The following is a 27,776-nucleotide window of genomic DNA, read 5'->3' as shown; positions in this document are numbered from 1 at the left end:
TGGCGATACACTTAGGATATGTCAAATGTAGTGCATAATAGTATGACATGACATACAGAACACCCTCATGCAGAAGATCTTTGGGGAAAGTTGTTACTGTGGTTTTCCCAACACAGATCATGCAGTTTTCCTGGTCGATGAGAAGCAGGGGGCTTGATAGAGGGTATCTGCCAAGAACGGCAGAAGCACTTTCTGAGGGCTGCAAAAACATCAGCCACACACACACACACACACACACACACACACACACACACAATAAGCCACAAGCAAGTACAACTGAAGACAATACAATACGAAAGCAATAATTAGGTCAGTTTTACTTAATGAACTATCTAACAAGGGATAAGAGAGTTTATTTATTTACCAAGAGATTATGGAAGAGCGCCTCACTTCTGCCCCAATTTTTTTGGTGGTGCAACTCCTGATGGGAAGAGAGCTGGAAGGGCTTTCAAAATCTCAATGGATTGGTGTACTGTTTAAAGAAGAATTATCTATTCAGCATCCTCACTGAAACCACACTACAGAATTACCCCCCCTTCAAAATTTGCAGTTTTAAAAATATAATTATGTTCAGTATTAACAATATGATGATAAGTAGAATTTACACTCTATTAATATGTAATGTCTTACATATTACATTTACCTTCATCCAAGGTCATTGGTGGCTTCATGACCTTTTTCATTACGCCATAGAACTGTATTTTTGAACAGAACAGAACCTTCCACCATTTCCTCAGTTCTGTAACGTAGTTTTGATTGCTTGGTTGAAGAATTCTCCCCAACTCATCCATAACCTGTAAACAAGCACATATAACATCAAATATTTGATGACTAGTGTGGAAATGCTGCAAAGTCTATGCTATTATTGAAACTACATGCTACTCAACTACATTAAGAAAGCAACTGAAGTCAAATTTAATGAACTGTTGACTTTGTTGCTCTTTTTTCATGTGTGTGGTTAACATAGGCAGTACAGAACAGTCTTATATCGTCAATAAATCACCAGATCAGTGTGCCTCAGCTGGTCTTAAACTTCAGATAAACCAGATCAACATACATACACAAAAAAACCCAAGGGGAGAAGCCACCACCTGTTTGTGAATGTGAACAACTTACATGATTGATTTCTTTGAAACAAGGGTATGCCTCAAAGATTTTGGTAGGCCTGTCTTGTTCCTTCATGACATCTGCATCAATAAAGGCCCTTCCAGACTGGAATTCCAAGTAAAGCAGTTGACTCACAGCACTCTTATTTGGCTTTTTTGTTTTGTAGATTTCCTGGAGTGTTCTGTAGTGTCGTGCCTGGGTTTGCTGACTCTCTTGACCATTTTGATCTGCTGCAAAGCAAATGCAATTAAATAAACATTTCAGTGATAAATTGAATTTGCTGTGTAACTTCTGGAGGGCCTAATAGAGGACCCCCCCCACCCAAAATAAACATTTTTCATTTTATTATTAAATAATGCACGCTTACCGCCTTCATCATGCTCACTGGTCTCAGGGGTGCTGGATCTGAATGGGGACTTGTTAAGAACAATGGAGCCACTGGAATCTGCATCACAGACATCCGCTGACATACTGGACAGATTGTCGATTGATCCAGATCCAAATTCAAGGTGTTGTCTCTTTGCAGTATTTTTATTCATTCCAGAACTGCTTTTATTATTTTCAGATGAACGGGACTTCCGAGGGGTCCTCACGTTCTGCAGTCTTTTCATCAGCAGTCAGTAACAGTAACAGTTTCCTATACCATAACATGAAAATTTCTCAATTTTAGACTACGACCTTCAAACAATGTTGACATGTACTAACATTATCTTGAAGTAATCTACGGTAATTTGTAACATACTCACCTATTCAAATTTACAAAAGACTGAACGGTCACGCAACATAGGGAAGTACTCCACCAAACGTCTGGCCATCGCAATTATGTCATGTTTTGATGGATAAGCAAAGTTCTCCACTGTAACTCTCAAAACAGATATCATGTTGGTCACCATATTCCGAATCAGTCGACATCGAAGTTCCTTGGAAAGGACGCTCTCTTGTTCTTTCCCAGCCAGTTGTTGTTGTTGTTCAAAATAATGCTTTCTTGCTTGTTCCAATTCAGAGTCTGTATACAGTACATACTCAAGGCTGGGTGTTTTCATGATTTTGGATGGACTTGGTGTAGAACTGATGGAAACACTTGGACCACTGGAACATGAAGTACTTGGTTCAGTGACTTTGGCTCTAGAGGTGCCAAGATTAGAACTCTGAAAGCATAAAAGGAGAAGCAGATAATACTCATACAATTTATTACTTATCTTGACCTACAACTTACTATAACTACAAAAAAATCATAAGTCTGTAATATGTACCTCTTCCTCCTGATGAGCCATGCTCCATATGGCTTTCCTCCTAAAGAAATGTTCAGGACCTGGTAACATATCTCTGATGTCATCACGGTTGAGTTCTGCTAGTTGAGCTTCTGTGATATAAGCAGCTGTACATTGTCCAAAACAGAGAACATTGGGAAATTCTACTATAAGCATTCACCATATTACAGGTAGTTTTGTGACACACAAGTGTAAGAACACACTTGTATGCCCCACACATCTACTACTTTGCTTATTTCTGTTATTTTTAAAGAGCAGAACTAGCAAGGGATTTAAAGACATTTAAGGAACATTCAAATAATTATCAGGCTACAGAAAAAAATTAATTCAGAACTCCAGTTAAATGATTTACACAATACACAGAATTAAATAAATAGCTAGTGTCTAAAAACAGTGTCCAAAACAGAGAACATTGGGAAATTCTACTATAAGCATTCACCATATTACAGGTAGTTTTGTGACACACAAGTGTAAGAACACACTTGTATGCCCCACACATCTACTACTTTTGCTTATTTCTGTTATTTTTAAAGAGCAGAACTAGCAAGTGATTTAAAGACATTTAAGGAACATTCAAATAATTAATCAGGCTACAGAAAATAATTAATTCAGAACTCCAGTTAAATGATTTACACAATACACAGAATTAAATAAATAGCTAGTGTCTAGGTGTCATGTCCAGCTCCGCCCTCCTCCCTAGTCCCGCCTAGATTCCCCGTTTCATTGGTTCCCATTCTGTCTGTCACGCCCCTGTCTTCAGTGCCCACACCTGTGTCTCGTTTCTCCTCCCTGTTCCCAGGTATTTAATCCCCTCTGTCTTATCCGCTCGTTGTCGGTCATTGTGTTTGCTGTGTTCCCTGTCTCCCCTGTGCTTGCTCCTCTCTACAGTCTGTAGCCTGCGCCTTCTCCTCGCTTCTCGGGTTAGTTCTGGTTTGTCTTCCCTTTTTGGTTCTTGGTCCCTTTGTTTGAGTATTAGTCTTTCCTTTCGTCATGTAAAGATATTGTTCACCACCCTGCTTTCCGTGTTCTTCTCCTCTATAGTTTACTCCTCGCTAGTGGTTTCCCTGGTAGTTTGGTTTATTGTAGTGTGTCTCTTCCGCTCCTTGTTCATGTGTAGTATCGTGAGCGTGTACCTGTGTTCGCTAGCAGTGTACTTGTCCTGTTGTGTTCTAGTTATATGTATAGAAGTCTGTTGTGGCACGTTTGTACTTGGTCTGTTTCATCATCCTTGTAGTTTCTCTGTTTTCGTTACTCGCATGTTCTTCAGTCTACTTACCTATATGTCGTTGTCTTTCTTTGTTTAATCCGTTACCTGTGTTTTGAATAAATTTACCCTAATCTTGCGTTTGCGTCACACCCGCCCCTTGATTCGTTACACTAGGTAAAATCGCATTTAGACTGTGATTGTAGCGTTCATGACAATCTTAGAATGCTAGCTAAGCTAAATATTTCTTTGGTTGTGAATTTAAAACCTGGTCTCAGGTTGCATGAGTCATGCTCCATGACAGCAGATTTAGTGCCAAAGGCAACTTACGATCATGGTCTAGGTGCTCCGTATCCCCTCAATGTGACGAAAATTCTCGATTACTTAGGTGTTATAGTTAGCTAGCTAGATAATAATGTTGCGATGAAAACTATCCTAGCTAGCTAGCTAATATTCTAGTTTTGTTCTATTGCATCACATCTTGCAATATTGTGTTGATAGCCTGATGGGCTTGAGCGATTCCACAGAGCTAAACACGTAGCTAGTTAGCGGGAGTGTGTGCTGACTAATATTTGCCTTTGAAATTCATTAGCTAGATACAATGCAAAGACATATTATTCTTTGTAATATTTAACTGAGAAACAAAAGTTTTACCGAATACATTTACCCACATTTCAAAACACTGGAATTTAGCTATGTAGCTGATTTTAAAGTAAGCTATTGAAGCTTTGAAGGCCTGTTAGTTAGCTAGCTATCTAACAACCCATCAAAGCGAACGATATGGTATATTAATACTATAGCTCACAACACAACTTATTTAATTAACAATTCTAATTTAAAATAATATAACTCATTACCTTTAAGCGTTGCCATGGAAATCTCATCTAATGTGTCCATGTCGATGTTTCAATTATGCCTGAAGCAAGTATGTGGAGAAGGCGCAAACCTTCTGGCGTGACCTCTAGGTATGTACCATCTCAGGTTATAAAATGGGTATGTATTTAAATATATGTACTCATTTGATTATACAGCACGTTTTTTAAAAACTGTTTGAGTAAACAGAATTATTAGTATTTATAACATCGTTAATATAAAAAACCTAAAAAAAATTAATTAAAGCATACCATTAAACAATATTATTATGAGCCCCTCCTTATTTCGAACAAGTTGGGAACTCCTATACAGGGCTTCTTGCTTCTCAACGCGGACCTATTTGCGGTATGTTTTGCTTTAAGCTGATTCTCTGCTAAGGGTAGATTAATTATCTGAGTGTTAGTTTACGTTATGTCTTTGTGGCTTTGACCCTGAAGTCGCTTTTAAGCCACATACATTTAATACATAGCCATTGCTCAGATTTTCGTGTTGTGGCATTGATGGCTGCACAAAAGAGTATCGAGTCTACAATTTTTTCTGGTACCACATCAAACGGACCCATTCAGAGCACTTGTTGGTGACCAGTGGGAACACATCTAGGACCAGACACACAGAGGGGCACAGCAATCAAATAAGGTCTGTTGAAAGTGGACCATGTTTGAGAAGACCATGTGAACATTTCGGGAAGTTTGACACTGGTTTGGCAGTATACTCAGGATGCAATGATAGTACACAAGAGGCACCAGATCAAGTGTAACTGCGTTGTGTTGGATGGTAGACTGACACATTCACTCGTTTCCAGACCCAGTTTATTGTATATCAATCTGACAAACAGAAAGAAAGCGTCGTCACTGCCAGCGGAATAGCATTCACTTTGGAATGTTTGCATTGCTGTGGCGCTCATCGACTGGGGCAATTCTCACTAACATAAAATATAAAATTTGAATAAAACAAAACATATACCTGACAAACAGAAAGTAGGCGTCGTCACTGCCAGCGGAATAGTATTCACTTTAGAATGTTTGCTAGGAGGGGGGAGGGGGAGAGCAGAAATGAGCTGTACGCCAACTAGCTTATCTGACCGCACAACTGAAAAGTATTCTACATATACTAACGAAGGAACACACAATGACAGAAATACTAATACCGACACTAAATACATTTTTACAAAGAATGACTAACAATACACAATTAATTACTATTTATTACAGATTAGTAATTCTTTAGTACTACCATGTGTGCCTTACCGTTGCTGTGGCGCTCATCAACTGGGGCAATTCTAACTTAAACACCGCCCCACGTCGGTGAGCACGCACACAGCAGCCAATCACATTAATAGTTCCTATGTTCGCTGACCTACAAGTGGAATTAACCACTAACCCGTCACACAAGCACTAGTGGACTCAGATGTGGGGATCACTGCACAGTCATCACTGGTTGTAGCTGGACCTTCAGATGTTCTCGCTGTCTCACAAAGCCCAAACAGACATGAAAGCTCAGTGGTAAGTAACAGGTCACCAATAATGTTTGCCAGTCAAACAAATATGTATTATTGCTTATAATTATAACGTATTGACAGTGTTGGGGAGTAATGAATTACATGTAACGACGTTACGTAATTTAATTACAAAAAAAGTGTAACTGTAATTTGTTACAGTTACAATGAGAAAATATGTAATTCAGTTACAGTTACTTCTGGAAAAATTAAGAATTACAATTTTAGTTACATTTTAAAAATATAAACAAAAACCTTTGCGAAATATTTAATGATATTTTTATTGCTTTGCGCCCTATATCGCCGTTTTCCGCCTGTTTCTGTGCTGGAGCAGCAAACGTGGTTCAGTTTCAACTCAAGCAGCAATAATGACAGACGCCTTCACTGGACATTTAAGGAGCATTTGTTTAGTTTTCGTGTTGTCAATAAATGTGAACCATGTGCCACCATCGGCAACTATTTGTGATTATGCCAAGCCTTTGTGTAAATTTCGGAGTTTGGAGGTTTATTTCCGATCAGAAGGGTTGCCACCTAGGTCTGACAAAAAACAAGGACACTGTCATACGCGAACTAAATTGTTGAAGGGGGGCGAACGTAAAATGGACACAGCGAGAAAAAACAGACGGATTTAAAGTGTGCAGAAACAGTCTAAATAGTCGTTTGAACTAACTTAGTGAAAACCGGGACATTAAATGATTTTTTGCCGGGACTGAATATTAAAAAGAAGGAAAACCGAGACAAACTGGGACAGTCCCGGGATAACCGGGACAGGTGGCAACCCTAGAAGGCAACCAGAGTATTGAGTTTGTAAGCGAGCTAACAGCAAGGTATGCTGACCGTCACACACACGCACGCACACACACACACACACACACACACAGTGGTTTCCATATTTAGCTACCTGCTGGGCTAGCTACTACCATTCACTTGAATGTGTTTGTCCTTTAGCATGCTAGCTTGATTTACAGGCTAACCAAATTAGCTGTTTAAAGTCCTAAACAGGTATTCGCTGGAATCATACATGACTATTAGACAATGACAGACGGTATCAAATGAATATTTATGACTGTTTGGTGTTGGAAAAACGTTTGTCGATGTCTATGACACGACCTAGCCTACCCAATTGGTATCACTGGACCTATCTTAGACCTACCGTTTGACAAGCAATACATTTAAATGAAATTTGTATGAAGTAGTGAAATGTAGTTTGGTATCTAATCAAGTGCACCACGTGCAGATTGTATACAATGCAGTATTTAGAGATACAATGCAATTATTTACAGCTAGTGTAAGTAAAGATTGTTAATAGATATGTGCAGAGTAGATAAATTACCTAGGGAAATGCATGTGTGTGTGATGTAGTTATGGCAGCACAATGCACAGGGCAAAGAAAAATATATGATATAAATAAATGTGATAAATACAGATGGAATCATACAGATAATATACAGATTATCCTATACCACTGTAGATAGGGCTATACAGATGTGGATTGAAGAGGAACACTGTTCAGATTTTGTGTGGATGGTAAGGTATGGATAGAGAAGGAAAGAATGGTCTTTGGGAAGAGTTCAATAAGGTGACCGCTGTGGGAAAGAAGTGGTTTCTGAACCTGCTTGTGTTAGTCTGCAAACTGTGAAAATGGTAGAGCCTGGGGGAGGAACAGAAAAGAGTATGGCCCGATGACAGTAGTCTGAGAATCTTACATGCCTGGTGCAGGCATCTCTTCTTGTGGACCTCCTGTGATTGCCTGTCAGCAATTCCCTCTCAGCTTAGTACTCTTTTAAGTTTCACACTGTCAGTTCTCAAAAATTAAATGTTGATCATGGGTCAATACTCATTTAAACCTTAAAGTAATCAAAAAGTAATCCAAAAGTAATTAGTTACATTACTTTTCAAAAGTAATCAGAAAAGTTACACTACAATTACATTTTAAACAAGGTAACTTGTAACTGTAACAAATTACTTTTTTAAAGTAACTTACCCAACACTGCGTATTGAACAGGCAGAGAGGGATCCAAATTAGGAAGAACACCGCTTTTATTGAAATGAGACGCTGGTACAAAAACAGGCAGGTGAATCACGAGTACTAGGATCAGTAGTAACAGCGTCTTCTTGGCGTGGTCAGGATGGTCCAGGGTCATACCGGGGGAGCAGAAGTCAGGAGGTACAGAGGGACTAGGCAGGAGACAAGGTCGGGGACGTAAGCGAGGGTCAGAACACAGGAGAGCAGACAGGTAATAGAAAGGCTTGGTACGCGGCATGAGTCGGCAATACTTCGCAACTGAGACGTGCTGGTGAAGTGCTTAAGTAAGACTGAAGGGGGCGTGGTAATGAGGGGCAGGTGAGGCTGATTAAGGAAGATCAGGTGGCATTCCTGACAATAATGCATGTCCAGATGGAAAAGAAAATGATGATGCTAATATTACCCAGGTTAAAATCTCCTTGACAAATTGATTGATTGATTTTGCAGGACAGTAGTGCAAGACAGTACTCGGAGAGCCAAAATATAGCCCAACATGCAGCTGCTTTTCTGCTGTCAGCAAGAGAAAAATCATCTTCAGAGGTATTTTTAACAGTCAAAAGATTTCTGTAAAATGTAACTTTTTCTTATATTTCTGACACCTGATAATGTATTAAGAATTAGTTGAATAATGTTATTGATCCCTAGTTTATTCTTATTCTTTCAGAGCAGTATGAATGCAATTGTTTGGAACAATTTTTGTCTCATCCAAAAATATTAGCCATGATTGATGATACACCTCAGAATTCCAGAGAGGGATACTTGTACGACATTATAGATGGGGACATCCTGAGATTTCATCCGTTGTTTTCAGTGAAACCAGATGCTTTACAAATTATTTTATATACTGATGAAATTGAGATGTGTAATCCCACGGGCGTAATTTGGGGGGTGGGGGTGGGGGGTGTTTGCAGGGTTCATACACGTTTATAATGTGGAATTAAAGCATTTGTACGGCACTTTCAAGGTCCATTTCAATATTTCTCAGCACGTTAATCTTAATTAAGTTAAATATTTATACATATACTCAAAATAATTCGCTTTTTAAATCACACTTTCAAAACGCCCAATCTTAACGTCTTCCGCAAGTATTTAAACGCTTCCGCTGTTCGCGCAGGTTTAGGAGAACCAAGTTAGCCTACCCGCTAACGGCTAATAAAATAATTTAGGCAACACCTATGTAAGAGGTAAGTAACATTAAAGCAACGAAAAATCACAGTTAAGCAAATATTACCATGTGGAAGTCAGTTTAAACTCAGAAGAGTGTTTACCAGTATACCTGCCTTTCACTCATACTAACAAAACTAGGGGTGGGCATAGATTAATTTTTTAAATATAGATTAATCTCACTGAAATCTTGAAATTAATCTAGATTAATCTATATTAAAATGGCTCATATGCGTGCTACCCAAGTAATGACTAAAAGTCAGTTTTTGAGATAGGGTTTCTTAATACAGAGGGTGCATTAGACCAGGGGCTCATCTCCTGTTTCCAAAATGCATCAATGACTGCTTGAGAAAGCTGTTCTACTTTGATATTTGAAGAAAAACATGCTCAATAAAATGTAGGGTACTTGTGTTCAACGGTTTCAGTTAAACATGAATTTGTAAGCCTACATACTGTACATTAAAAGGGGTTGATAACATGTTTATTCAGCTAAACATGATATTTGAAATGTAAGCCAACATTTAGTACATTTAACCTCATGGACGTAATTTGGGGGGACTTTTTCAAAAGCCGGTTTTGGTCCTCTGCAGTTTTAACGGTTAATAAAAAGAAATATTTAAATAGCGACGAATCTAGCTGTTACATGGTCATGTTCCGTCTCTTCTGTTTCTTGCGTTTCAATAGTTTTTGTGAAGTGTTAGCCCCGCCCTCTGTGTTAGTTTGGTTCCTAGAGTCACTCAGCTGTTTTGAGTTCTCGGCTGATTAGTATCCAGTTATATTCTCCGATGTCTAATCTCCTGGCGTGAGTCATCCTGTTCGTTACCCGTGCTTAGTCTCACCGTTTCTCCGTGGGTAGATTTCGTCTGTCTAGTCCGGTACTGTTGTTCTTCCATTTCTGGTCGTTGAGTCGTGCTCACCTGTCGTTCCGGCTTTCTTTATCTACGCTACCAAAGTTAAGTAGTCTCTCGCTTTGATCCTTGAGGTTCTGGAGTTGTTAGGTTTGCAGAGCCGTTTATTCTCTGCGAGGTCGCTGTGTGCATGTGTTATGTACTGTCGATGATCTAGTCGTCACGTAAAGAGTGTTACTGCCCAGGTTGCATACGTTATGTACTGTCGGTGATCTAGTCGTCACGTAAAGAGTGTTACTGCCCATGTTACATGTGTTATGTACTGTCGGTGATCTGGTCGTCATGTAAAGAGTGTTACTGGCCATGTTACATGTATTATATACTGCCTGTCTATGAAAGTAGATCTGTCTCGACACGACTGGCCTATGTAAGGCGTTGAGTTATACTGCCTGTCTGTTAACGTAGATCTGTCTCAACACGATTGGCCTATGTAAGGCTTTGAGTTATACTGCATGTCTGTTAAAGTACTGCTTGTCTGTTAAAATAAAGCTGTCTCGTGTTTAACATGCCTCGCCGTTCCCGTGCGTTAAGGGTTGGCACGATTCACCTCCAAGAGGCTCAGAGTGTTTCTCTCAATAAATTGAGTTTTCTTCCGCATTTGCGTCCGTCTCCTAGTTGCGAAACGTTACACTAGCGCTAGGACCATGCAGAAAACGACCGCTCCGAGCTCCGCTCCGGTAACACTTTACGTTCCTAAAAATGAATTTTCCATGAAGCAAACATGGCGACTTCGTGGCTGCATCCATGTAAACACGTACGATTTGTAATTCACAGGTTTGAAAACTCGATCTCGCCCCTACTGTGCAATCTGGTTAGGAATACAGCCGAGCTAAACTATCAAGTTGAAAGTCATCATAGTTTGCTTACCCATTTTGACCCAGTTCCCAACCCAACTTTAAGAATAGATTAACTTATAAATAAATTTTTATATCGCCCGATAAGATTATCAAATTAACGACCGCCATTAACGCCGTTAATGCAGGTGTTATTATATACATTGCTCTGCTTTTTCTTTTTCTCGAATTTCAAAATCCTTGATGTAAAACATTGTAAGAGAAAGGTATTTCTTGAAACAAGTAAAAAAACACTAATTTAATACCCTGAGAATGGGCTCTTTAATCATAACTCAATGAGTGATATTTCTGCTTGTTTCATGCTCTAAATGACTTAAAATAGCATAGCATTTCTAACTTAGACTGATAAAGGTAATTGTCTTACAAAGCATTGTGAGTTTAATATTATTTTGCTTATTTGAAGGACAAATTGCCTTAACAAGCAAAAAAAAAAGTTTTATATAAGCAAGTGAACTGATCTGATATAAGATCAGTTCACTTGCTAAGATTTTGATTTTTGCAGTGTAGTAAACGTCTGCAAGGTCATGCTAACAATAATCCACATTTAAGCAGTTTGTTGTTGCCAAAACACACAAAAATGGCAAAAGTTAAAGGGGACCTACTGTGCTTCCTTTAAACAAGGTAAGATTTACCTATAGGCTATTACTGTCTTTGACTTGCATGGGTAAAAACATCACGGCAGCCTTTTCACCCTGTTATAAAACAGTCCTATTGAGAAGAGCTGGTTGAGCGCTCAATACTTCAGTGAATGTACCGCTGCCAGTACAGGAAGTGACCGAGCAGCACTGGTAGCTTCTATAAATAAGATTGTGGTCAAAGGGTGACACGAGTTCTGATCCTCATGCTTTACACTTTACCCCTTAAAGTCACACATGTACACTACCGTTCAAAAGTTTGGGGTCACCTAGACCATTTTGTGTTTTCCCTGAAATCTCATACTTTTATTTATCAAATGAGTTGCAAAATGAATAGAAATATAGTCCAGACATTGACAAGGTAGAAATAATGTTTTGTTTTTTTTTTATAATTTTCTACTTTAAACTTTGCTTTCGTCAAAGAATGCTCCCTTAGCAGCAATTACAGCATTGCAGACCTTTGGCATTCTAGCTGTTAATTTGCTGAGGTAATCTGGAGAAATTTCACCCCATGCTTCCTGAAGCCGCTCCCATAAGTTTGATTGGGTTGATGGGCACTTTTTTCGTACCATACGGTCAAGCTGCTCCCACAACAGCTCAATAGGGTTGAGATCTGGTGACTGCGCTGGCCACTCCATTACCGATAAAACACCAGCTGCCTGCTTCTTCTCTAAATAGTTTGTGCATAATTTGGAGGTGTGCTTTGGGTCATTGTCCTGTTGCAGGATGAAATTGGCTCCAATCAAGCGCTGTCCACAGGGTATGGCATGGTGTTGCAAAATGGAGTGATAGCCTTCCTTATTCAAAATCCCTTTTACCTTGTACAAATCTCCCACTTTACCAGCACCAAAGCAACCCCAGACCATCACATTACCTCCACCATGTTTGACAGATGGTGTCAGGCACTCATCCAGCATCTTTTCAGTTGTTCTGTGTCTCACAAATGTTTGTCTGTCACCTCAAACACCTCAACACCTCAAACTTTGATTCGTCTGTCCATAACACTTCTTTTCCCAATCTTCCTCTGTCCAATGTCTGTGTTCTTTTGCCCATATTAATCTTTTTCTTTTATTAGCCAGACATGGCTTTTTCTTTACCACTCTGCCCTGAAGGCCAGCATCCCGGAGTCGCCTCTTCACTGTAGACGTTGACACTGGCGTTTTGCGGGTACTTTTTAATGAAGCTGCCAGTTGAGGACCTGTGAGGCGTCGATTTCTCAAACTTAAGACTCTAATGTACTTGTCTTCTTGCTCAGTTGTGCAGCGGGGCCTTCCACTTCTCCTTCTACTCTGGTTAGAGCCTGTCTGTGCTCTCCTCTGAAGGGAGTAGTACACACCATTGTAGGAAATCTTCAGTTTCTTGGCAATGTCTCGCATGGAATAGCCTTCATTTCTCAGAACAAGAACAGACTGTCGAGTTTCAATTGAAAGTTGTCTTTTTCTGGCCATTTTGTGAGTTTAATCGAACCAACAATTGTAATGCTCCAGATTCTCAACTAGCTTAAAGGAAGGTCAGTATTATAGCTTCTCTAATCAGCAAAACTGTTTTCAGCTGTGCAAACCTACTTGCACAAGGGTTTTCAAGGGTTTTCTAAATATCCAATAGCCTCCTTACACAGTTAGCAAACACAATGTACCATTAGAACATTGGAGTGATGGTTGTTGGAAATGGGTCTTCATACAGCTATGTAGATATTGCATTAAAAACCAGACGTTTACAGCTAGAATAGTCATTTACCACATTATTAATGTATAGAGTGTATTTTTGATGCATTTAATGTTAGCTAAATTGAAAAAAAACCTGCTTTTCTTTCAAAAATAACCCCCCAAAAAAAAGTGACCCCAAACTTTTGAACAGTACTGTACGTAGAAATAAATCTTAATTGCACTTGCTGCTCTGCAATGGTTGCTTAGACAGCACATTTTTCTGAACGCTCAGCTTAATAAAGCAAGGGTCAAGGGGAGAAAGCAAGGGTCAAAGCACAGGAGATCGAACAGGCAATGGAAACGCTTGGTATGCTGCATGGGAACGGCAATACTTTGCGACAAGGAAGTGGTGGGAAGGTGTATATATGTGACTGAAAAGGGGGCGTGGTAATTAGTAGCAGGTGTAGCTGGGAGGGACATATCAGATGGCATTCCTTACAGTACCCTCCCTCAAAGGAGCGTCTCTTGACGCTCTACGACGAGCCGGGGGTCGACCGCGGCGTCGGGGTGCCGGAAAGTTAGGGTGCGCAGCGTGGAAGTCCGCGATCATAGTGGGGCAGAGAACATCCCTCGCAGGGATCCAGGCACGTTCCTCGGGGCCATATCCTTCCCAGTCAACCAGGTATTGGAGACCCCAGCGTCGACGTCGGGATTCCAACAATTCCCGGACTATTTAGGCAGGACGACCATGGATGTCCAGAGGGTCCGGAGGCTTGGCAGATACAGGAGGAGTGGTGAAAGGGCTGTAGTGAACTGGTTTCAGGAGAGAGACATGGAAGACAGGGTGAATGCGGTAGTGTGTAGGTAAGAGGAGTTTATATGTAACTGGGTTGACTCTGCTGAGTATCTTAAACGGTCCGATATAACGTGGGCTGAGTTTTTTGCTCCGGTGTTTCAGATTAAGGTCCCGTGTCGATAGCCATACCCTCTGTCCCGGGTGATAGATCAAAGCAGGAAGACGACGGCGGTCTGCGTTGAGCCGGCGCGTATGTAGGGCGCGACGTAAATGAACATGTGCCGTCTCCCAGGTGCGGGCACTGCGCTTCAACCACTCGTCCAAAGCCGGAACGTCGGCAGGCGTCTTGTCCCAGGGAAAGAACGCAGGTTGGTAACCGTAAACACATTGAAAAGGAGTGAGTTTAGTGGCGGAGTGCACAATTGAATTCCGGGCGTACTCTGCCCATGGGAGGTACTTATGCCAATCGTGTTGGGAGACGCAATGCTGTCGTAGAAACCTCCCTAACTCTTGGTTGTACCGCTCTACTTCACCATTAGATTGGGGGTGGTAACCTGAGGTTAAACTGACTGTGATACCAAGAAGCTTGCAAAACTGTTTCCAAACTCGGGAGGTAAACTGCGTCCCTCTATCAGAGACGATATCTTCAGGTAAGCCGTATATACGAAGGACATAATTAAACAGATCAAGAGCTGTTTCCATGGCTGTAGGTAGCTTCGGGCGTGGAATTAGACGACACATCTTAGAGAAACGGTCTACGATCACCATTATCACTGTGTTACCTCCTGATGTGGGCAGATCAGTTACGAAGTTGATCGCGAGGTGTGTCCATGGTCAGAGAGGAATGGGCAGAGGAAGGAGTTGTCCCGCGGGAAGAGTACGGGGAGTACAGGACTGGGCACAAATGGAGCATTCCAGAACGTAATCACGTATGTCATCCTCCCAGGACGGCCACCAGTAATGTTGTGAAATAAGATATCGTGTGCGTGTGATACCTGGATGGCCTGTGCCTGCTGTGTCATGGGTGAGTTGGAGTAAACGCCCCCGGAGAGAGACGGGCACATACTGCTTACCCTCAGTACATTCATCTGGACTAGGATCAGTGCGTAGAGCTTCGTCCAGTTCTTCTTGTATGTCCCATCTTATGGCTGCGAGGAAGCAGGAATCTTGCAGAATTCGCTCAGGTGCTTTGACTGCCTCGTCCTTCTCGTAGATCCGTGAGAGTGCGTCTGCCTTGACATTCTTAGACCCCGGTCTGTAAGATACAGTGAAGCGAAAATGGGAAAAAAACAGTGCCCCCCGGGCTTGTCGTGGATTCAGCCGTCTGGCCGACTTCAAGTACTCAAGATTCTTGTGGTCAGTATAAACTATAAAGGGATGTTCCGCTCCTTCTAACCAGTGACGCCATTGTTCAAGGGCGAGTTTGATGGCCAGGAGTTCTCAGTTTCCGACATCATAGTTCATCTCAGCAGGTGATAATTTCCTGGAAAAGTAGGCACAGGGGTATAACTTAGGTGGGTTCCCCTGCCGTTGTGAGAGAACAGCGCCTACTCCTACTTCAGAGGCATCTACCTCCACGATGAACTGGAGCTGTGGGTCGGGAAGATGCAGAATGGGAGCGGACGTGAAAGCTTTTTTGAGGAGTGAGAACGCTCGGTCCTCTTCGGCTGTCCAGGTGAAGCGCCGATTTCCCCCACCCCTTAAGAGATTAGTCAGAGGGGCTGCTAACTCACCAAAACCATGGATGAAACGGCGACAGAAGTTCGCAAACCCCAGGAATCTTTGTAGTTCTTTCGTGGAGCGGGGCGTCGGCCACTTCGTGACAGCCTCCACCTTTCCAGAATCCATGGAGATCCGACCAGGGGAAAGAATACACCCCAGGAACGTCATCGATGAGCGATGAAACTCGCACTTCTCTGCCTTTACATAGAGATTTTGTTCTCGTAGGCGTTGTAGTACAGCAGAGACGTGTCGGACGTGTTCCAAGACAGAAGGGGAGTAAATCAGGATGTCGTCAATATAAACAAATACAAATTTATCTATCATATCGTGGAAGATCTCATCCATGAATGCTTGGAATACGGAGGGGCTGTTTGTCAGTCCATACGGCATTACTAAGTACTCGTTGTGCCCTCTGGCGGTAACAAAGGCAGTCTTCCACTCATCGCCCTCTCTGATACGGATCAGGTTGTAAGCACTCCGTAAATCCAGCTTTGTGAACACGTTAGCTCCCATAAGGCGTTCCTGTGACGCGGCGATAAAAGGGAGAGGGTACGCATACTTGGATGTAACGGCGTTCAGGGCACGGTAATCAATACAAGGACGCAATCCCCCATCCTTCTTTTCGACGAAGAAGAAACCGGCCACTACTGGAGAAGTGGAGTGTTGAATAAACCTTTTTTAGAGCTTCAGTGACATAGGACTCCATCGCCAGATCTTCAGGACGTGACAGAGGGTAAGGTTTTGTCTTGTGAGGTAAGGGGGCTCCAGGTAAGAGGTCTATTGCGCAATCACAGGGACGATGAGGAGGTAGACGACAGGCGCTATGCTTGTTGAACACGTCAGCGGGGGGTGGATTGGGTTCATGTGTGGTGCATGTCAATTGCTAAGCGGGAAGACCGCTAGCAACCGCGGACAATCGCTAATATCAGCAAAAACATAAACGATGCAGCGCTTTGGTGCATGGCAATATAGTGAGCTGTTTTTAAAACAAGCCCGCGGGCGACTCATAACGTCCTCGCGGGCGACATGTTGGTGACCCCTGGATTACAGGAACTCATATTGCTTCAGGATGGTGATGGATTGGACTAACCGAGGCTTAAGTCCATCTAAAGCCTCCTGCTGTGCTAAAGGTTGAAACCTGGATCTTCACACCTTTTATGTCTCACAACAGGGAAGTGGTATTTTATATTCATTTGAGCTGTGAATCTTAGATACTTTTAACAAGGATACAGTTTTTGTATCTCCTGAGTGAAAAACATGAGGAACTTCAAACTGGGCTCCCTTGTTTTGGGTGTATACTTTATAACTTTGGCTGGAGTCTACCTGGGCCGAAGTTAAACCTACAAAGGAAATTATATAATCAGGAGCTGGTAGCTTTTGATGGCATGATAGCTACCCTTTTGCAAAGTGGTAAATGGACTTCCACACAAATTCTTCAGAAACAAATTCATATAACCAGAGACACTTCAAATTGGCTGTTGGGAGTTAATGTGGCTATTTATTATTCCTGTCTTCATGTATTGAGAGAACATTTCACCATTCATGATAATGTGATCATCTATTTGTACAAATCGCGAGATGAATTAACAAACCATAAAAACATAAAATCTAAATTCTTGATTATATGTTTACTCTTGCTCTCGGGAGACATTGAATTGAACCCGGGACCAGAAAATAATTGTCTTACTCCAGCAGGCTACCTCTAGATCTGGTCTGGGTGTCATTCATGTTAATGTGAGAAGTCTACTTTCTAAACTAGATATGCTTTCAGTATGGATAAACTCTACAAATGCAGATATAATAGTGTTATCAGAAATGTGGCTGAAGAAATCTATTAAGGATAGTGAAATTAACATTGATGGCTATAATGTATATTGTACAGATAGAGAGAAAAAAGGTGGAGGGGTGGCAATCTATATCAAGAACTGTTTTCCAGCTGATCTAATCCTATCAAAATCTGTCAGTAAAGAACTAGAATTTTTAGCCATTGATGTTAAAATATCTAATAATCAGCATATCATGGTGGTAGGATGTTATAGGCCCCCATCAGCTGTTAGTAATTATCTGGCTACGTTAGTGGATCTTTTATCGCAGTTAAAATATAGTGAAATTTTGATTGTTGGAGATTTAAATATTGATTGGCTTACATCTGCTTCTGATGCACTGAAAAATCAATGTCATCTTTTAAATCTTACTCAGTTGATTGACTCTCCTACAAGAATTAATTTAAAGGCTGTTGAAAAATCATCACTCATTGATTTGGCTCTAACAAATATGCCTTTTGAATTTGCAGCAACAGGGATTTTTCCCAATTATATGAGTGATCATTGTGCAATAGCAGTGATACAAGATACAAAAATCCTGAAAAGTGAACCCCGAGTTGTAATAAAACGCAACAAGAAGAATTTTTCTGAACAAGCTTTTTTGCATGATCTATATTGGTTTAATTGGGACAGAATAGCCTTGTTTGATGAGGTAGAACTAGCTTGGAATTATTTCCTTCAAAGCTTTACAAAGATCATAAATAAACATGCACCCCATAGAAAATTTAGAGTGAAGCGGCGGGAAAATCCGTGGTTCACAAATGAATTATCAGATTTGCTCCATGATCGTAATGCGGCATGGGGTAAGGCACGAAAGTCAAAATGCCCTAAGGACTGGCTTCTTTTTAAGCAATTAAACTGAACTAAACTGAATTAAACTGAAAATCTAGCTAATCCTAAAAAGTTCTGGAAAGAAATCAAGTCTCTATCTGTATCTAATAATTGTGTGAAATTGCCTTCAAAAGTTGTGGTGGGTGGGAAAAACATTGCAGACAAAACAGAAATATTAAATCAATTCAATATGCATTTTGTTACATCTGGCTGCTTGTCCCAATCACAAAATTGTCAAATTAAACCTGTTGTTACTAGAAACAAAATTACTGAGGATTTCAATTTTAGACCATTTACAACAGCTGAAGTAAGGAAAGCTTTAAAGCAGTTAAAAAAATATCCTCACGCGCTGACCTTGTATATGGTGTACCTCAGGGATCCATTTTGGGTCCTATTTTGTTTTTATTATATATGCTTCCATTGGGAAAATTGATCAGTCGTTTTAATATTTCTTATCAATTTTTTGCAGACGATATTCAGCTCTATCTTTCTGTTAAACGAAATGACTCAAGTAAATTAAAGCTCTTAACTGATTGTCTGGAAGCTATAAAAGAGTGGATGTCATGTAATTATCTACACCTAAATGAAGGTAAAACAGAGGTTTTGATTTTAGGAGATGACAATACCACTGTTAATTTACAAGACCTTGGTTGTTTGGCCCTAAGGATAAATCCTTATCCTCGTAATTTGGGGGTTATTTTTGATAGGAAGCTTACTTTCTCAAAGCATATCAAAAGGCTTGTTCAATCCTCATATCTACAATTACGAAATATTTCTAAGATTAGACATATATTACCTTTTAAAGATTTGGAAAGAATTATCCATGTTTTTATTTCATCTCGCCTAGATTATTGTAACGGGCTATTTACATGCTTAAACCAAGGCACAATGGCACAGCTTCAGTTAGTCCAAAACTCGGCTGCTCGTCTACTTACTAGAACTAAAAAAAGGGAGCATATAACTCCTGTTTTAGCATCGCTTCATTGGCTCCCCATTAAGTTTAGAGTTGATTTTAAATTGTTGGTTTTAACCTTCCAAGCACTTAAAGGGGATGCTCCGGAATATCTTACTGACTTGCTGGTCCCTTACTCTAATAGTAGAACGCTAAGGTCCTCCGGCCAGGGGCTCTTAGTAGTGCCTAGAACAAAGCGAAAAAGGAAGGGGGATTGTGCGTTTGCCGTTCGAGCTCCCCTGTTGTGGAATAATTTGCCCTTGGCGATAAGGCTTGCCGAGTCCCTTAGCCTTTTCAAAAAAAGGCTAAAAACACATCTGTACACTCTAGCTTTTGAAGGGGTTTGCTAACTAAAATCGTTCTGATCGCTGTTTGTATGTGCTTATGATTTTAATTATTGTATTGTTCTCAAATTGTGGGTTTGAGTTTGTAAGCCATCTTTTTATTTTTTGAAATCGATTGGAATTTATTTAATTATTTTTGTATTTTTTGTGAAGCACTTTGTAGGTTGACTTGAAAAGGTGCTATATAAATAAAATTTTACTTACTTTACTTACTAGTTAAAATCTTGTAAACCTGCTGGTCCAGATGGTCTAGAACCATTTTTTCTAAAACTTGCAGCTGATTTTATTGCAGAACCCTTGTGCTGTATCTTTAATCTCACATTGGAGACAAATAAAATTCCCAAGGATTGGAAGACGGCAATGGTGTTGCCACTTTTAAAAGGAGGAAACCCTGCTGATTTAAATAATTATAGACCTATTTCAAAGCTTTCTGTTGTGGCAAAGATACTTGAAGCCTTGGTCAATGATCAAGTAAAAATGTTTCTTATTTCAAATTCAATATTATCTGAGTTTCAATCAGGGTTCAGATAGAAACATATTACAGCCACCATGAAAGTCTTGAATGATATTATTGAGGCTCTTGACCATAAGCACTGCTGTTTTGCACTTTTTATTGACTTTGCAAAAGCATTTGATACTGTTGACTATTCTATTTTGACCGACTCTTGGAAACTGGCTTCTCAGAACAGACTGTAGGTTGGTTTAAAAACTATCTCAAAGAGTTAAATTAGAGGCTGATGCTTCTGAGGAGCTCCAGCTGTACAAGGGAGTTCCACAGGGTTCCATCCTTGATCCTTTACTTTTCACCCTTTATATAAACAGTATTGGCCAAAATATTCAAAATGCTAAATTACATTTATATGCAGATGACACAGTTATTTACTGTTCTGCACCAAATTCTGCAGAGGCTTCGCAATATCTTCAGTCAGCTTTTGATCAAATACAAGAACAATTATCCCATCTGCATCTTGTATTAAATGCTGAAAAAACTAAACTTATGTTTTTTTCTTTGTCAAAAGCACAAACAGCTAATGTGTCTATCTGTACTAAACTGGGTTAACAGATTGAACTAGTGTCTAGTTTTAAATATCTGGGGTTCTTAATTGATGATGTTATCTTTTAAACCTTATATTCAACATCTAATTAAAAAGCTTAGACTTTTGTTAGGTTTTTATTATAGAAATAAATCTTGTTTTTCTTTTATTGTAAAAAAGAAGTTAGCAACGTTCATGCCTGTATTAGATTATGGAGATATTTTGTATATGAATGCTCCTGTGCACTGTTTGAGCATACTGGACAGTGTGTATCATAGTGCTTTGCGATTTATAACAAACTGTCGACCTCTTACTCATCATTGTTTGTTATATACAAAAGTGAATTGGACTTCGTTGCAGGCACAACATTTTGCACATTGGTATGTTTTTATTTACAAAGCACTAATTGGGAATTTGCCTAATCATTTATGTTGTCTTCTGAACAGAAGGCAAAGTCTGCTCAGTCTTCGTTCGAGTGAGTTTTTGCAACTTGCTGTTCCTAGAGCTCAAACAGAGCTAGGAAAGACTGCTTTTAGTTTTGCTGCTCCATACACATGGAACCGGTTACAGGCTGATATAAAAATCAAGGACCTTGTTTCTTTGAACAGATTTAAGACTCTGATAAAATCAGTCAGGTCCAGATCATCTGTGTGTGCGTGTTTTAATAAATTTTATGTGAGGTTTTGAATGTATCTTGAATGTTGTAATTTGTGCTGCTGCTCGGTCTCTCCTGGCCAGGTCTCTCTTGGAAAAGAGATCTTGTATCTCAAGGGACTAACCTGGTTAAATAAAGGCAAATAAATAAATAAATCTTCCAGATAATAGTTTCCTCCATAAGGAATTTTCCTCCATTTTCATTTACTTTAATCATTGTAGCTTTTGAGTTGGTTAACATTGAATTAAATGGTCTTTGGAGTTTTATGTTTCATAATTAAACTTCAGCTGGTTTGTCCTTCCTCAGATTCAGTTAATAACTTGATTAACTCTGAACCTAATCAACGTTTTCGACCTTATGCATTGCATACATCATAATGTTAAATAGTTGATATCTATTGATCAATAAAATTGGCATTTGTTCATTAAACCAACTACTGTGGCAAATATATTTCAACCAGTGGTATTGGGTCACTGCACAGACTTCGAACTTCACCTTAAATAATGAGCCTGATATCATAATTTCATTTATTCCAGTTATCAAATACATATTTCCCTGAAATTTCAGGGTGGTGACCCATATAATTATTCATAATCAATCAATATATCGCTACAGTCTTATATTTTATATATCCCCACCCTTTTTTGTTCGCACCCGTGCCTTGATTTTGCCTAATCAAACTCTTTAAAAATGTACCTATTAGGATACATATGTACTTATTCTCAACAGATTTTATGACTAGTACATTTAATAAAACTAACTATTAATAAAACTAAAAAGCCATTTTCTCACAGATCCACATTCGTTCTGCACAACATGATGCGTCATTCCATCCCTTCTTTTCTGAAGAACCGGTCTCAGCACAGTTCTCGTTATTACCTAGGTTGTTCGGTTCATTTTCATTCCAGTACCTGAAATACAGAGAATACAGAACCAGGATCTGATCAAGTGTCCTTATCAAACGTTCAGTCTTCGCCATCAGGCCATCATCTCAGTCAATTTTTACCAACATGTCTGTGTAGATATTTGAAGATTTTAAACCATAAATGGTTTTATCTTAGGTTTATCTTATCTTCAAGAGATGAAGTCATGGTAATATATATTAGCATGTTTTTCGTCATTGGTGACAAATGATAAGGGAAAGAACTAACAAGAAGGGGACAATCATTTGGTATAAATGTAAATCGTTCTCTTACGCGGTGGTCAGTGCTGTGCCATCCACCCATGTTTCTAAACACTCTGGTTTGGTTCTGAGGTCTCTTACCTAGTGGTCAGGGCAGTGCCATCCACCCATGTCCAGACTCCTTCCTCTTCTGTGTCAGTCAAACCAATCCAAGCTGTATTGCTGCCTGTCAAAGCAGCTGTGAATATCTGTAAATGCAAATCATGAAAATGACAGAAAATAGTTATTAACATAAAGTACATAACAGAAAAAAGCATCAAAAAGTTGTTCTCTCTCTCTCTCTTGCAGACTCTCTCTCTCACCTGTTCCTCTGTGCTGGTTATGATCACCATATCTGCTCCTCTGTTTCTGCACTCCTCTCTACTGTCAGTCCAATTTTTGTTTATAGGAGAAATGTAATAAAATTTGGAGTTGAAGTAAACCCATCCCTGTCTGGCGTTTAATTCTGTTAATGCAAAAGATAAGAGATAAAACATTAAGTAGAGAACATCTCAGTAGATTTCCATGACAACATATTCATTTTGTATTTATGTTTGTGGAATTGGATAAGTGATCATATTTTAAAATAACATTTCATACAATAAAATATGCATTTATATTGTTATCTATATTGTTAAAAATATATGCAGTGGAAATCCAATAACATAAAACAGGAAAAGGAGTCCTGAACCTGACCAGAACCTGTCAAATATCAGACCCATGTACACACCTACAGTTAGTCTGGCTACTTTTATTATAAGAAAGTTCTTGTTGTTTTGTGACTACAGAGTATTAAAAAAATGGCTAATGGCTACCCTGATGGCTAATTTGACATAACACCATCCTGTCATTGCATGTTATGATGTTCGCGAGGGATTTTCTAGCCAAGTTATGTAGCCAAACATCTAAACACTAGAATAAATCCACACACACAGACACGCCCAAAGGGAGGGGTCAGGGGTTATACTGGGACACAATGTATATCTGTAAATGTGCGTGTTCATGCCTCCAACTTAGCCTCACTTGTGCCCTTAAGAAATTATGAATCTGAGTGAGCATAAGCTTTTCAATATCTATAAAAGGAAGGTTAGAATTACCCTTTAGTGTTTTATGACCAATGCTATTTACAGAAGATCCTTTTTTCTGGATCTTTAAGAAATTGCAGGTAGTGGAAAGTAGGTAGGCCTAGAACAAAGCTTTACCAGTTTACCACTATCCCAGTTTTTCCCAGTATCCGAGTTTGGAAATGGCGTCATTTTGTCAGTAACGGGATAATATAATTAATTACTTTTCCTGTCGTTACAACGCCGTTGACCTTACTGGTCATTAAAAGCGGTGCGTTACTATATATTGATATACTAACAGTAATGCGAGCGAATCGCTGCCCAGACTAGTGAGGAGTAACAGATCTCGATAGGTCACAGTTCTCGGTGTAACACCTGTTTAACTTAGCCAATCGCTTACTGACTTTTTAAGGCAGCGTTATGGTAGCAATCAGAGCTAGTGATTTTACACGCGTGCCGAAGCACTCCAGTGAATTGACACAAGCGGAGAAGAGGCAGAAATGGCGAGTCAGGAGCAAGCCGAAGAAAAATAATCATTTTCAAGGTGGCGATATGAAAATTATTTAAAAAATACTTGAAGTTCCTGAATGTCTACCAGACTGGGTATTTGATAATGTGACGCGGGAGGCGGCAGACGGACGAGACACAGAATCCTTCCGTTTCACTCACGGTCACTTTATTAAGTGCACAGGTATTGCGCAATAGCGCACGAGTAACATAGACGACGCTCACAACGTGCAGACTTAGACAACGACGAGCACAGGACACTGCGCGAGCGCACATTAAATAGACAAACCACATTAGCCCCACGTGATTACGAGACGAGTCACAGGTGAGACGGATTATCCACACGACATGCCATAACCACGGATATCCATAGACGCAGACGATGCACGTAGACTACGTAAACACACGCCCAAAAGGGAGGGGCCGGGGTCCTCAACGTGACAGATTTATTTAATTAAGAATAGAGGTTTTATTGTTAAGTTTACTTCTGTTCTGAACAAACCAGTTGTCTCAGGTTGAGAGAATTTTAATTTGATAAATGTATATGCACTTTATATAGTGTAACTGTTTACTTTGCCTTTTTTTTTTTAACAAAGATTTTGGATTTTAAAGGATTTTAGCCTGCACTGGTCTGGTGATGTGCAATAAATATCAAAAGTTAAACACCTTTCTGATCTACTCATTTCAACTGATGAGTAGATCCTTATTCATTGGCATATAACTTTTTTTTTTTACTGTAATGCAAATAGATACTTTCCCTGGTAACAAGTTACTTTTATTATAGAATAATTCAGTTACTAACTCAGTTACTTTTTTGAACAAGTAGTGAGTAACTATACCTAATTACTTTTTTAAAGTAACGTTCCCAACACTGGTCATTGATAATGCTGAAGTGGAAAAATGTATTTTTCTGTGTTGTGTTATGCAAGGCACAGTTTCATTTACTAGTGCTGTATGGTTTGCCTGCTGGGTGATATTTTGTCTCTGAAAACTAATTTAGTGCTTTTATGGGCTAAGACTATCTCAGTCAATAACTGGAGGAGGCTTCATTGATCTTAATTTAACTTAATTTCTATTTTTATAATACGTAGATATGGTCATTTTATATTATCAGTCAAATATATTCTATCAACACCCATAAGCAACAGAAGGCAAAAATTGTTAAATTTGTTACACCTGTTACAAGCTTAATCAATCAGGAGCTAAGTAAGAATGTCAAATTAATGTGTCAAAATTTAATGCAATTACTTGAATTGCATTTGTGCATTTAAGCTGCATGTCACAAGAACAAACATGATGGTGTTTTTTTGGTGACGCTGTGGTCAGGGCTCTGTGCAGGTCATAATATTAGTCAGAGGTGGACATTCCAGGTTCAGAAAGCAAAAGCAGCCCACTTCACAACACTCCACCTCCTGTTCACTCCCTCAGTCTCAATCGCCATCATACTAATCAGCCACACCTGTCCCTCATTACACACTCTCCCTTTCTGTGCCCACAGGTCCGTGCGGTCAGTGCTGTGTATTCCTGGTGCCTTCCAGACCTGCTGGGGGTCCGCCGCTGTTCTACTGTCATCTAACCGGAGTTCTAGTGACTGTGTGAGACGAGTTTGAGAACTCGCTACGCTCCTTTGTCTCTTTATTCCTTATTTACTGAGCTGTAATGTGTCTATCATGGAAATGGACATTGCTGCATTGAATTTACATTGTATGACATGCCCAGATATTATGTGTAATTGCTTTTTTATTAGCCATTGGTGTTTACTGTTGATTAATAAAGATGTGTCTATTTTGCTGCATTTAATAGAATCATGAATAAATCAGCACTGGTTTGTCCTGGAGATACACGTCTCTGTAGGTCATTATTCCATTGGGCAGGGAGGCTTAGGGGGGAGTTTGAGTTGTACTTTGATCTTTTTTCTCAGATGAGATTCCTGAGGTGGTGTAGTCTGAAGTGGGGTTATTCCTTTCATAAGGGTGAGCACAATGCCGTCACATTAGCACTTAGGTTCAAAAGAATGAAGTCATGAAGGGTCTTTAGTGCAGCCCTCTGGTCCCATATTACACTAATACAGTGCATACCAAGCATTTATATTATTGTTTTCTCTGTCTTGACTGGTTTTGGCTTTATTGGATTTTTTGGACATGGTAAAGTTTCTTCATATAACTAGTGGATGGAAACACTTTTGCTTTTTTGCTTTTGACTACATGCTCTAAAACTTGCATGGTGAACGCACAGGCTTCTTACTTGTGTGTGTGTGTGTGTGTGTGTGTGTGTGTGTGTGTGTGTGTGTGTGTGTGTACTCACTCACCTATAGCAGACAGCTTTTCCTGATTTGTAACATTGCATCTGGTACATAGCTGGTCTCTCTCTGCAGTGATCGTGATCCACATCACTATGATGACAATCAGCAGGAGAACACACAGCAGCCCCAGACACACTGCAGTCAGTCTGGAACATCTGCTCCCTGAAGTGTTGGTTCCTGAAGCTACAAGATGCACATGAATGCTAAAACATTTTTTTAATTGTATCAGTTGTTCAGATACTAAACTAAGTTGCAAAATGAGTGACTGATTTGTGAACATTTGAACCACATTCTTTAAAATTTAATCATATCATACCTGAGTAATTTGAACTCATTACGTATTCCAGAACACATATGAAGGTAGACTGAAAAACTGAATCTCAGTTTGAAAAAAAAAAAACATTATAATTATAATATAATTATAATTTTTTAAGCTGATTTTTAAAAAATGGGTCCCACAGACCCATAGACCTTATAAAGGTTAAATGTATAAAAAATAAATACATTTACCAAGATGAATCCTCCTTATGTTTGTCAGTTATAATATATAAGTAAATTTTCTCTTAGAATCAATATATTCATAAGCATATTGTAATTACAGATAAAAAACTGACATCATAGGCACATATTTTGGGCACTGTTAGAAAAACGTAGATAGTGCAAAGTTTACTGGATAAAAGAGAATGAACATGTGCTGCACCTGTTTTCATGGGTTTCTTGGTGCTTCTGGTCTGGTCAGTCTCCGCATTCTGTTCATTCACATAAACATCATCATACGAATACTCACTGGCTTCTGAATACGGCCTGTTGCCTGTGCTGAAAACGTTTGAGTTTTCATATAAATTGCCTCTCATTTCCATTCTGCCTAATTCAGATGGTTGAATTCTGCACGGCAGTCACAGCAAGTGGCTTGATGAAATAAAGCTCACGAAGTGATCATCTGTGCTTTAAAAACATAGTTCCTCATTTACTAGTTTTCCTTCCTGGTTTTCTAGAACAATACAAAGTCGGCGAATTGCGCTCTAAAAAGGGAAAATTGGAGAGTAGAAGCTAAACTGCATGTGACTTGAAAGGGAAAGAAGTCCATAGGCTGTGATGTAAAGTCTAAACAATGTCCAGCAAAACGATGAACTCATGGGGTCCAAATGGTCAAAGTCTAATTTATTTATTTAGCGCTTTTTACAACAAGCTATAGCACCATTATAGGATTTATCTATAGCAGCATAACTAAAGGGAGGGGCCTGGAGGTGACCACAGTGGTGAGGGCTCGCTGAGACATTGCTTTCATGTGGTGCTCTCAGGAGGTCAGGAGTTCACACATTAGGTGAGATGTGGTTTGAATTGAATTGAATTGAATTAACTTTATTGATCCCACGAGTGGGAAATTCAGTTTAAATCATA

At 39.6% G+C, this 27,776-nt stretch overlaps 1 protein-coding gene and 1 long non-coding RNA gene across 5 annotated transcripts in view; one reads left to right on the top strand and one right to left on the bottom strand.

Moving 5' to 3' along the window:
- LOC143524273 (uncharacterized) overlaps positions 1–27,293 on the bottom strand; it is a 31,705-nt gene extending 4,412 nt beyond the window's left edge. For 2 of the 4 annotated variants that reach the window (XM_077018268.1, XM_077018269.1), the window contains exons 1-7: positions 2,361–16,263; positions 1,854–2,255; positions 1,475–1,744; positions 1,117–1,337; positions 644–794; positions 365–472; positions 57–199 (exon numbers count right to left, since the gene is read on the bottom strand). In XM_077018268.1, the coding sequence (XP_076874383.1) occupies positions 387–472; positions 644–794; positions 1,117–1,337; positions 1,475–1,718 (702 nt within the window). In that variant the 5' untranslated portion in view covers positions 1,719–1,744; positions 1,854–2,255; positions 2,361–16,263 and the 3' untranslated portion in view covers positions 57–199; positions 365–386. Of the gene's footprint in view, positions 1–56; positions 200–364; positions 473–643; positions 795–1,116; positions 1,338–1,474; positions 1,745–1,853; positions 2,256–2,360; positions 16,264–22,132; positions 22,252–22,604; positions 22,712–22,825; positions 22,969–26,381; positions 26,559–27,075 lie in introns of those variants that run through there. The other 2 variants (XM_077018267.1, XM_077018266.1) reach the window with 2 other exon arrangements.
- Positions 5,813–22,948, top strand: LOC143524583 (uncharacterized). Its single transcript, XR_013133490.1, has 3 exons — positions 5,813–5,957; positions 8,424–8,516; positions 22,812–22,948. It is a non-coding gene; the product is annotated as an uncharacterized LOC143524583 (long non-coding RNA).
- Positions 27,294–27,776: the final 483 nt, after the last annotated feature.

Source organism: Brachyhypopomus gauderio, chromosome 1 (genome assembly GCF_052324685.1).
Source record: "Brachyhypopomus gauderio isolate BG-103 chromosome 1, BGAUD_0.2, whole genome shotgun sequence".
Lineage (NCBI taxonomy): Eukaryota > Metazoa > Chordata > Actinopteri > Gymnotiformes > Hypopomidae > Brachyhypopomus > Brachyhypopomus gauderio.
Note: the sequence above shows the minus strand (reverse complement) of the source record. Positions and strands in the feature narration are given on the sequence as shown.